Source organism: Pezoporus occidentalis, unplaced genomic scaffold (genome assembly GCF_034315485.1).
Source record: "Pezoporus occidentalis ecotype Australia unplaced genomic scaffold, CSIRO_AGI_Poc_V1 ctg54, whole genome shotgun sequence".
Taxonomy (NCBI): Eukaryota; Metazoa; Chordata; class Aves; order Psittaciformes; family Psittacidae; genus Pezoporus; species Pezoporus occidentalis.
This window is the reverse complement of record NW_026915877.1, coordinates 5,346,527-5,357,458: the sequence shown is the minus strand read 5'-3', so window position 1 is coordinate 5,357,458 and position 10,932 is coordinate 5,346,527. Positions and strand designations below refer to the sequence as shown.

The window sequence follows — 10,932 nt, the reverse complement described above, 5'->3', positions numbered from 1 at the left end:
TCCCTTTGGGCTGCTTGTGCAGTGTTTGCCAGGAAGAAAGCAGCAGCTGCCTATTTTTAACACTGTCAAAACTTGAATTACTCTGCATGTGCCCATTGTTTGTAACTAGCATACCCTTGTTGCATCACTCTGGCATGTATTCCTGTTTTTCAGAGGAAACATGCTGCTCCTTCTGCAACTCCCCTCTGAAGCCAAGCACGGCCAGTGAGAGCAGCAGGAAAGCATGAGCATGTGTGAGGGCTGGCTAGTGCCTGACACAGCTCTAGCAGGGGGAATACCCCTGCTTCTGCCTTTCCTTTCATTCCTCTACTGGATGAAAAGTTAAATCCTGAAATTCGCTATAGAAGGGAAATGCCAAGGTATGGTTTTGGGTATTTTTTTTCAGAAACATAAGGTATTTATCTTGCTGACAAAATGGAAATGCTTGATTGTATTTTGTTGACATGATTCACAGGAGTTTTTGTCTGGGGAGGGTTCAAGTGAAATGTAATCCTTCCTGGCTGTGCTCAGCCGTGGGAACATTTGTCTCCAGTGCCACCATTCCTGTCATCTTGCCTTGGCTTTGGGTGGCACTGCATCTCCCATGGTGACCCCAGGTTATGTGGCTTCTGCTCTAGAGCTGCCCCAGTGACCATGTGTGGTGCATGTGCCCTCCAGGTAGCCATGTGCATGCATGAGATGCTCCTGGAAGCTTGGAGCAGAAACTGGGCAGCAGAGAGTTAATGACAGAGGAGCCTGCAGATCTCTGCAAACACCCTGCCATGGTGGCCTCCTCCTATTTTTGGCATGAATTGGAATTACTGGGGCTCAGCAATGATTTACCTCACCAACTCTCAAATCCCTGTTGTGCCTCTGAAATCCCAGGTGCTGTTTCTGAAATTTTAGTAAAGCATAGCTGGAATGGAAACTTCCTGCGCTAAAGGTCACATGAAAAATGATTTATAATAGAGTCATGCAAACTGTGCTTCAACCATGAGGTGCTCATTTGGGAAAACATGAGTTGTTGAGAACTGATTGTGTAACCAATAGATGGCACCAGGAAATACCTAAAATTGTTTCAATACCTTCCTGCAATCAAGAAGTCAGGCAGGCAGGTTCCTGGGGATATGAAGACAGGATCTGTCCCTGTTCCCATGGGAGTTGATGTGGCTCCAAGGTTAGCAGGCTACTTGCTTGCCAACCCTGGTGCCCTGTTTTCAGCTTTGTGTGATTTCAAATTAGAAGCTTGGCTGGGAGTTTGTCCCATGCTCAAGCCAGGATTTGTGCTGGCTGCACCAATGCAGACATGGCCCTTTGACCCTGTAAGATGATCACATGCCCACTCAGCCCTTGAGATCATGGTGCAGCAGGGATGCTCCCAAGCATGGCAAGTCCCAACCATGAAACCTTTTTCAGTGGGGTTTCCACACTGAGGGAAACCCTGGGGACAGGACCTGTCAAATGAGAAATCATAGAATCATAGAATAGTTAGGGTTGGAAAGGACGTTAAGATCATCTAGTTCCAATGCCCCTGCCATGGGCAGGGACACCTCACACTAAACCATGTCACCCAAGGCTCTGTCCAGCCTGGCCTTGAACACTGCCAGGGATGGAGCGTTCACAACTTCCCTGGGCAACCCATTCCAGTGCCTCACCACCCTCACAGTTAAGAACTTCCTCCTTATACCTAATCTAAACTTCCCCTGTTTAAGTTTGAACCCATTACCCTTTGTCCTATCACTACAGTCCCTAATGAAGAGTCCCTCCCCAGCACCCTTATAGGCCCCCTTCAGATACTGGAAGGTTGCTATGAGGTCTCCATGCAGCCTTCTCTTCTCCAGGCTGAACAGCCCCAACTTGCTCAGCCTATCTTCATATGGGAGGTGCTCCAGTCCCCTGATCATCCTCGTGGCCCTCCTCTGGACTTGTTCCAACAGTTCCATGTCCTTTTTATGTTGAGGACACCAGAACTGCACATAATACTCCAAGTGAGATGTCATGAGAGCAGAGTAGAGGGGCAGGATCACCTCCTTCGACCTGCTGGTCATGCTAAATCACCTGCAGGGCCCTTTGGATTATGTCCGAGATATAGAAAAAGCTTGATAAGAAGAGAAGGTATTCTTCTCTCCAGCCACCAGTCTGTGTCAGGTACCCAGTCTCTCCTGAAGGTTCCTACTGTTGTTGCATGTTGTCAATTCACTTTCAATCCTCATTATGCATTTTCCTGGACACATTTTTTCCAGCATACGATTGATTTCATAAATCAAATACACCAAGCTCGTTTTCATAACAATGATGAAAACTTGTTGATTTCAGGATGCAAACTCACAGATGAACAAAACCAGTGGAAAGGTTTTGGGTTCATTTCTAATCAAGGTCAAAACTTGACAAGAAGATTTCAAAGGCCTAACGCACAAAGATGTCAAAAATGCTGTTTTGTACCAACACAAAAAGTCATTCACAGCAGGAGATTACACTCTTATGTAAACCTGGCTTTGGGCACACAGTTGAGACAAGTTCAGCTGCGGTCAGAAAATGCCCCGTGCTGCTCAGGCAATCCTCCTACTTCACTTTGTGAAATGTCCCCATATCACTCCTGCTAGCTTTAGGTCTGACTGATAATTACTGTGTAAGTGTTAATCTCATCCCTTGTCCCATTTATATGGGACAGAAGATGCTTCTGCAAAAGGGGGTTGTGTGGTGGATGTGGAAGGGGAAGCACAACGTTGACTTGCCTCCGCACTGGTGGGGCAGCAAGCATCCCATTGCCTGGCTGGCTTGGCCTTGGGGACCTGCCACCTCAGTTCTCATCTTGTCACAAAACATCACATGGGCTTGTGCTTTTGGTTCTCATCTTCTAGTTCCGTCCTTAAGGGCTGATCCCTTGAAGATGCATTTCACTGAGTATTTAATAGCAGCTGCTCAGCATCTGGCAGGACGTGGCCCTGCCTGTAAATACGTGTGGTGGCAGAAGAGTGTGGTGTCGCGCCATAGGCAGGGCATGCGTCCTTCCAAACAGCCAGTTTGTTCTCCAACAAGTGCAAAATGCTTTCATTGTCTGGCCAGCAGCACGGCAAGGTTTATCAGCACACAAACCCGATGGGGAATGTTAAGCGGGTTAGGTGGCAGCAGCTCTGTGGAAGGTGGTCACCCTCCAAGGATTAGAGGTCAGAACAATTGTCCGCCCTGTGACCAGGCAGAGACACAAAGGGCCATTGTGACAAGAGTACAAAATCCCTGTTTATTACCACAGGGCTGACATGCTGAAAGACCCGCTCTCCCTGCCAGCACAAAAGCTTCCTTGCTTCAGATTGTTTGTTTATGTAAATTAAAATGGTGCATTTAATTATGCAATGGGACGAGCCTCAGCAACAAGGGAGGTGCTGATTGGATTGCCCCATGGCCAGAGCCCACTGGCAAGCCCTTGGCACATCTGATGGTGTGACCCTGCTCTGCTGCAGCACCCGCAGGAGAGGAGACAGGCGTTGACCATTTGCACAGGGGAGCAAAATCCCTGTGGAGAAGGGGTGAAGGGTATTGCTCCCCACCCCGGGGCGCAGGACCGGGCCCCCGGAAGTGCACGGCCCCGGTCTGCGGGCACGGCACAGCCCTAAGCATGACAGAAGTCCCATCAGCATCTGGCATGCCCGAGTGCAATGGGAGTGTAACCCTGAAGAAAGGCCCACTGCAGGTCGTTGGTGAAATAGCAAAATCTGTTGGAATGGTCCCTTGCACAAATGCAGAAATGTGCCCTGATGATGCTCCACCTGCAGAAGAAAACCGGGGGGAAAATAGAAACTCGCTGGCAGAGGACATAGTTCATGGGGATTTTGATGAAGAGAAGCAATGCAAAGGTAAAGTACAAGGCTGCCTTTCTCTAAATGCTTGGAAAGAAAAGCTCTATTTTACGTATAGGCTTATGAATAATGATATGCACTGTGTGTGAGTCAAAATTTCTAACCTATGGTAGCTGTTAACGATGAATCAGAGTAATTCGAAGTTAGGGACAAATTTGAGCTAGCAGTTACACAGGATGCAATGAAAAGTATGTAACTACAGAAACAAGCAATTTTTTAATCTGCTCTGAAAAACTGCTGCCAATCTGCAACCATTAAAACCTAATTATTCTCACTAACCGCTCCATCAGTCCATTTCTTGTGCTTTGTATTTCCTAAAGAAAAGCAAGAGGAAAACGATGGGACAGTACAGCAGGGATCAGCTGATATCCAGGACACGGGGACTGATGGTCAGGAATCAGAGGAAGGTAATGGAAAACGCTGTGGGACAGAGGTTTTCCCAAAGCATAGCAATGAGTACCCTTCAGAGACAATCACATACAGGTGGCTATTGGTTTTGTTTAATTCAGTCAGACCCTTATGTCCTGTAGAGCAGTGACTCATTTATCATCCATAGAGTTGCTGCACTTTAAGAAAACATGTCTGGTACCTTTTTCTTCCTGGGGTTTGTGTGTATCTCCTTGACTATAGGACGTTGAAACAAAGTGGGGTCATCAGCCAGGAGGTCTCCAACAGCCTTGTGAGGCTGGGAGATGCTTTATCTTCTGCTTTGGAAAGGGGAACTCAGAGGATAACCTCAGGAGGCTGTCAGTCAAAAATGTGTGGCCCCAAAACTCAACCACATTCCTGCCTGATTCACCAAATGTCTAAATCCCCCTGACACCCAAGCATCTAGCAAAAAATTCCTCTCTTAAACATCGTCTCTTGGGTCCCTCTCTATCCATTCCTAGGTGAAAACGGTAAAAATCAGTTGGAGCCAAGGCTGGATCTCACACCTGCATCCTGCAGTGAGTGGGGTGGCAGGGGGGCACTTGCTCCCCAGGGCCCATCACAACTTAAAATGTTTTGCATATATATATATATGCAATAGATAAACCTATTCAATTATACCATACAAAATGCAGCCACTCCTCCAGAAAGGAGGAGTATTTTATTGAGTGTTACTAAAAGAAAGCTACATCTCTCTCTAGGTGGGCTTTCAGCATTGCTGCCCTTCCATGTTTCCTATGTCTTATTGGTTTTGGCAGTGTGGGATGAGGGGCGGCTGCACCAGGGGCTGATAACAGTGTTCTCCCCACCCTGGAGACCCAGCCATAGCTGGGAGCATAGGGCTGCTGGCTCTATCCCACTTCCCAGCACCCAGCCATGCTGGATGTCTCTTGTCATTTCCATCTACCTGGCTGCAGTAAATTGGTATTTTCTATATGTCAGCTGTCACATAAATATGAAGCCCCTCCTTGAAGAAGAGGAGATTAACAACTCAGGGTAGCTGTTGCAGTCCTGGCAAAGCTATTGTTGAATGTGGCTCTAAAAGATGCATGGGCCATGCCCTATAAACAGAAACTTTGATTAAGAAAAGGAAAAAATATGAACATTTGTCATGGGTACAATAATATTTCATAGCAACTGTGAGGAGGTGAATCATGATGGAGGCTTTCCCACTTAGAGCTGACATCCATATTCCAGCTGTGTTGCTTTATGAGTGCACAATAAAACCTATTAAACACAGCCCTCCCCCCCTGCACCTTTTCCCTCCCCAGCCACAAGCACTTTATCTCTAAATTGCAGGCAGCTTTTTAGTACCTAACCAATTTAGTCTAATTAATACTCAGGACCCCACAGGCAAAATGTTGAATAGACCATTTGTTGTGACACTAAAGCATCATTTAACACAAAGACAAATGCCAAACAGGACAAATACTGAAATAGCCATCTCAGCCTGGTGGGCCACCTCTGAAGGAGGAACCATCCCAGGAGGGCTGTTCTGGGGTCCTTCTTCATCATGGGCATAGCTGGGCACTGGGTGCAGAGCAGCCCTTTTCTTTTCCTTTTTCCCTTTTCCCATCTCTATATTTCATTTTTCCTTTTCCAATTTCGCTTCCCCCTCCCCCTTTTTTTCCCCTTTCCCTTTCCTTTTCTGTTTCCATTTTCCTTTTCCCTTCCTCTTTTGCTTTCCCACCATGTCAGTCAGACCCAGCACAGAGCACTGTAGGAAGATGGGACCCTTGGTCCCATGATGGGTTCTACAGGGAAGGGGCAGCAACTCCAGAACAGGTAGTTTGTCTAATTGAGTCCAGCACCTGCTCAAGGCACTTACCAGAGAGCTTTGGGAAAGCTGGAAGGAAGTTTGGAAGGGCACCACAGCAGGGCCCTACGGTGGGGCATTTGCCAGCTGTGGATCCCACAGGGCGGAAGCAGATCTGGTGCATGCGGGGAGTCACAGTGCCTCTGGTCCTGGGGCTCAGGGGGGATGCTATGCTGCTCTTCCCTTTTTGAGGCTAGGCCATGGGCTTCTCATCACCTCCCCCTTTAAAAGACAATAGTGGGGAGAGCTCAGTGGGAAAGGTGGTAGACATGGGCATTAAGAAATGCAAAGGCAAGCGGCCTTTAGGAATGAGTTTGAGAATGTACAATGCCTTTCTCAAGCATGTGCTTGTGGTGATGGGGTTCAGCCTGGGGATGTGGGGCACCACCAGGCAGTCTCTGGAAGATGGGTGCTTTGGTGGCAGGTGCTGGTAAGACACCATGATGATATATCAAAATCATGTAGGACAGGGGCACAAAGGCAGTGTTGAGCCTGTCCTTACCAACAACCCCTCTGTGTTGCTGCAGGGCCAGGCAGCGAAGGGCTGCCTGCGGGCAGCAGGGAGCCAGTGATGGGGATGGCAGCCAGCACTGTCGTGGAGGCAGCAGAGACCCTTGCAGCCAGCACCGATGGGAGGGGAAATGCCACTGAGGAGGAGGAGGAGGAGGTGGAGGACCAGGAGGATGATGATGATGAGGAGGACACTGAAGAGGATGATGTTCAGGTGATCGAAATCAAGAAGGAGAACAGCAAGGCATCCCATCTAAAGCAGTATGACAGTGGCAAGGAGGCGTCTCCCCTGACCACACCTGGCTGCAACTCCCCAGTGGAGAAACCAGGGGAGCAGCTTAACCTGGGGAAAAAAAATGATATCTCCAGACACAGCTATTCTAGGTACAACACAATCTCCTACCGGAGGATTAGAAAAGGAAACACCAAACAGCGAATTGATGAATTTGAATCCATGATGCACTTATAAACTGGTGGAGAATGCTTAAAGAGCCGAGTGTTCACTCTGGTTTTGATTTTCTTGTTTGTTTCCCCCAAGGCATGTCTCTTCACACAGCATGAGGTCACTGCTCTTTTCCTTTTTGTATATGATTTCATAATACACTGTTAAAATTTAACATCTTTGCTTTGGCAGTGGGCAGAGGCATCCATAACACAGGAAAATAAATAATCAGTTTGCTAAATATAATACCATTTGATTTTAAGTTTATCCTCTTATTTTCTATCCAACTTTTGTAACCATACTCAAACAATAGAATGTCTTGAACTGGCTGGGGTTTCTCTAGCTGCCGACACACATGTGATCCATGCTGTCAGCCGTGCTGGTAATGAGTTGGCAGCAGCAGCTCACTGGCACTGGCCAGGGCAGGGCGAGTAACAAAAGAGACGACTGTTTGTAGCCCCAGCACACTCTGTTTTGCTGTCCGTCCATGCTGGTGTCTCATGGTGCACTGTCAGACACCTCTTGCTAGCAACCATCCATTCCTACCTGTGCTGGTGGGATAGAGGGATATTTGCATTTATGGGCAGATGCTGATGCGTGGGAATTATAAATGATGAGAAGGCATCATGGCCCCTGTTCCCACACTCCCATGCCTAAGGCCTCCAATGGGTACCTGGATTCCTTATACAGCACTGTAGTCAACACCAGACAGGACTGGTGCTGTCTGCTGGCCCCTGCCTGCTGGGGTGAGAGTTGTCCGTGTGGATGTGTTTAGACATGATGTTGCTCGCCCACTGCAGCCCCCACCATGGCCACCACCAGCTCATGCAGTGCTCCATTCTAGCTTGCCTGTTCTGGGTGCTAGCATGAAACCATAGGTGCAGCCAGCCCGAACAGCAGCTGGTGATGAAGCAGCTCCTCTTCCCCACCACCCTCCCTCCGCACTGCAGTGACTCCCAGCCCCAGTGCCGTGGATCCCATCAGTGGTGGCCAGCTGTGGTGCCTGACCCCTCATGCTTGGGGCAGAGGTGCCTTTGGGGAGGTGGTACTGGTGGCTGGTGCCAGTGGCACAGCTGGGCTCTGGGACACCCTGGGGGGGCAGCAGCTTGCACACTGTGTATGCAGGGCATGGCATGCACACCTGTGCATGCTTCACCTGGCAAAACTGACCGCTACCAGAAATCTGAACTTTCCCAATGCCACCAGTTCAGACTCTCTTACATGTCTTCTTGATTTCATGCTTAGTTTAGGCGCAAAATTTTAAAGACTTTTTTTGTCAAAGCCATGCAAGTTTTCTGCACTCATTGTTTTTGCATCATCTGAACATAACGTTTTTCCATTTTTAAAATTCTTGGTGTAACTACAATAACATTGATGCAGTCTTTTTTAACTGTTTTACAGACAGATTTGTCTTGAGTTGGGACTAAGCTTTGCAAATGTCATCCCAGAAATCATCTGGGAAAGTTGAGAGCAGCTGACAAAGGGAGAGGAGGTAAGAATGAGGTTAGACACTGGCTTCAGCTGCAGTGGCCTCCTTCAGCCATAAGCGCTTTTGTAATGATTAGTTTTACATCTCCAGCAGCACTGAATATCGTTTTGACTTTTCTTGTGCTACACAGAGGCAATTATTTATTGGCAATGTGAAAATAATAAATGGCAATTCTGTATTGTACAAACCAGACACAGCCCTCATTGTGCTATTCAGACTTGTTTATTCACTCTTTGGGTTGTGGAAGTTCAGAGGTTTGCTTGTATGAACTTATACTGTGGGTTTGTTTGCGCGCTGACAGCTGCCCCCCATCGCTCCTCTTGCAGCGGCTCCTCTAAGAGCAACACATTTCTCTTGAAGAAGTGGCCATTGCCTGGGCTGTCAGTGACTTGCCGAGGCTGTGGGTGCCAAAGAGCTGCTCTGAGCTGGCCAAGCTTAGCTTCAAGTACTGGCACAATGGTTGAGGTGGGGCTAGTGACAACTACCTCCCCACCATGCCATCCAGCCTGATTTGCACTTCGGAATGTGAGTGACAAATTTGCTTTACTGCTATCCACAAGTGCAATAGGGAACAAAACAATGAAACCCCATGGCAAAATAAAAATCAGAGCTCAAGTGCCCACCTTTGTGCATTGCTGAGAAGCTGGTGTTTTAAAGGGATGATGTTGCAGCAAGGCCAGGGGTTGATGGGCAGGATGTGCCTGTGCTCATTGGGATCAACAGCACATACGCGCGCTTGCACCTGGCTCTGGAAAAGCTGCTGAGGCTGGATGGGTGGGATGTGAGCCCCTGGTTTGTGCTGATGACCCAGCTGACTTTCAGCAGTGTGAGACACCAGGAAAAGACATCTGTACCATAGCAAAAGGCACAGCTGCTGTAGTAGGTGCTCTTCAAGGAGGGTGGAGAGATCAGCACTGGGGCCGAGAGAGGGAAAGCCTCAGAACAGGCAGACACCCAGAGGGACAGAAAGCTGGAGTTCAAATACTTCCCCACCCAACCCTGGGTGAGGAGAGTGGAAGGAGAGACAGTAGCATTTTGTTTGGTCCTTTGCTGTCGTGATTCCCATCTCCTCCAGTGAATTGTCTGGCTAAGCCGGATACCTTCCTGCTCCCTCACATGGCTGCACAGGCAGGCTGAGCCCCCTGCTTGCTTTAGCAACAGCAGGTGAGTATTTTTTCCTTCTATCACACATCTGTCTGTAACAGTTTTAACGTCTGGCTTATACCCTAGGTAACAGTTAAAACAGTTTCCAGACATTTTGGGCAAGTGCAGGGATAAGATGCTTGGCAAACTGATTGTGGGCTCAGGTTCCAGTGGAGTGTGGGGGCCTGCTGAAACTGTCAAGAAGCATATTAGTTTTTTACCTTGGAAAGCAGCATTTGATCAGCTGGGAACTGCAACTCCTTCTTTTGCTTTCCTTGGTAGCTTGAGTCCTGGGATGCTTTAGGGGCCTAAGGGCCTTGCCTGCAAACACTCCCCCTCCCACCTAACCCTCAGGGCGGGTGGGTGCAATATGTTGATCAAGGGGTTACAGGCGTTTTGCAGTTCAGCCTGGCACTAACTCGGGCAGGAGACCCCTTGGAAAGGGTCTGAGTTAACAGAAACTGTTAATGCACAGGGTGCAGAGGAAGATGCTTCATCTCTTATCATTTTTTCCCATTTTTTAATCGTTTTTTTTTTTTCTATTTTTTTTTTAACAAACCAAATGGGGCCTCCAACCATGCCGCTTTGTTTCAGGGTACTTACTGATGGAAGCACAGCATGATGTGCAGTGTCCCTCCCTGCCACAGCATTTGTTCTTGTTCAGAAAAGCTGTGTCTGTTTCCCATTGCCGACATGGGGGAGGATGGTGGTGCCTGTCCCCAGAATGAGTAGTGGTCCTTCCCACCCATGGTACCTTCCTCCTTCCCCTCTGTGATCCCAAAGCCTCCCCATGCCCCCCGAGGTGTGATGCACACCCAGGTGCCATCAGTGGAGATGGTAAAAGGAGTGGGCAGCTCACTGGGTAGAAGGAGACTCCTGTTGCCACATCTGCCGAGTGTGATGGAAAAAATGCTCTTGTTTCTGGAAGACTAGGCTGACTGGTGCAATCGGAACGCTTCTCAATATTGTGTAGCAGCAGGGCCACTGCTCACTGCCAGCAGCCCCGGAGGCAGGCTCCGGTCTTTAAGCAAAAGATACCAACATGGAAGTGAGCATCTACACAAACAGGGCATCAGAATGCAAGTGACAAGCCTGGCAATGGAATGTGACCATGACATATGACCATTTGGTGCCTACTTGGTGACAAATGATTGAATGTCAGCAAACAGAATTTGATGAAACTCATGCTCCTGATAAAAGATGACTGCACAAACAACATCTGTGTCATTTTTTCTGATGGTGACTGCAGGCTATCTGCACTAAAAGA

General features: G+C 48.3%; 1 protein-coding gene across 2 annotated transcripts; it reads left to right on the top strand.

Moving 5' to 3' along the window:
- The first annotated feature begins 2,671 nt into the window (after positions 1–2,671).
- ERMN (ermin) lies at positions 2,672–7,279 on the top strand. 2 transcript variants are annotated; one of them, XM_062637838.1, is made up of 3 exons: positions 2,684–3,833; positions 4,157–4,243; positions 6,609–7,279. In XM_062637838.1, the coding sequence occupies exons 1-3, from the start codon at positions 3,596–3,598 to the stop codon at positions 7,058–7,060; spliced, it is 777 nt and encodes a 258-aa protein (XP_062493822.1). In that variant the 5' UTR covers positions 2,684–3,595; the 3' UTR covers positions 7,061–7,279. The 2 variants fall into 2 exon arrangements, with proteins under 2 accessions (XP_062493823.1, XP_062493822.1); XM_062637839.1 differs by lacking the exon at positions 4,157–4,243 and having other exon boundaries at positions 2,672–3,833.
- The last annotated feature ends 3,653 nt before the right edge of the window (positions 7,280–10,932 follow it).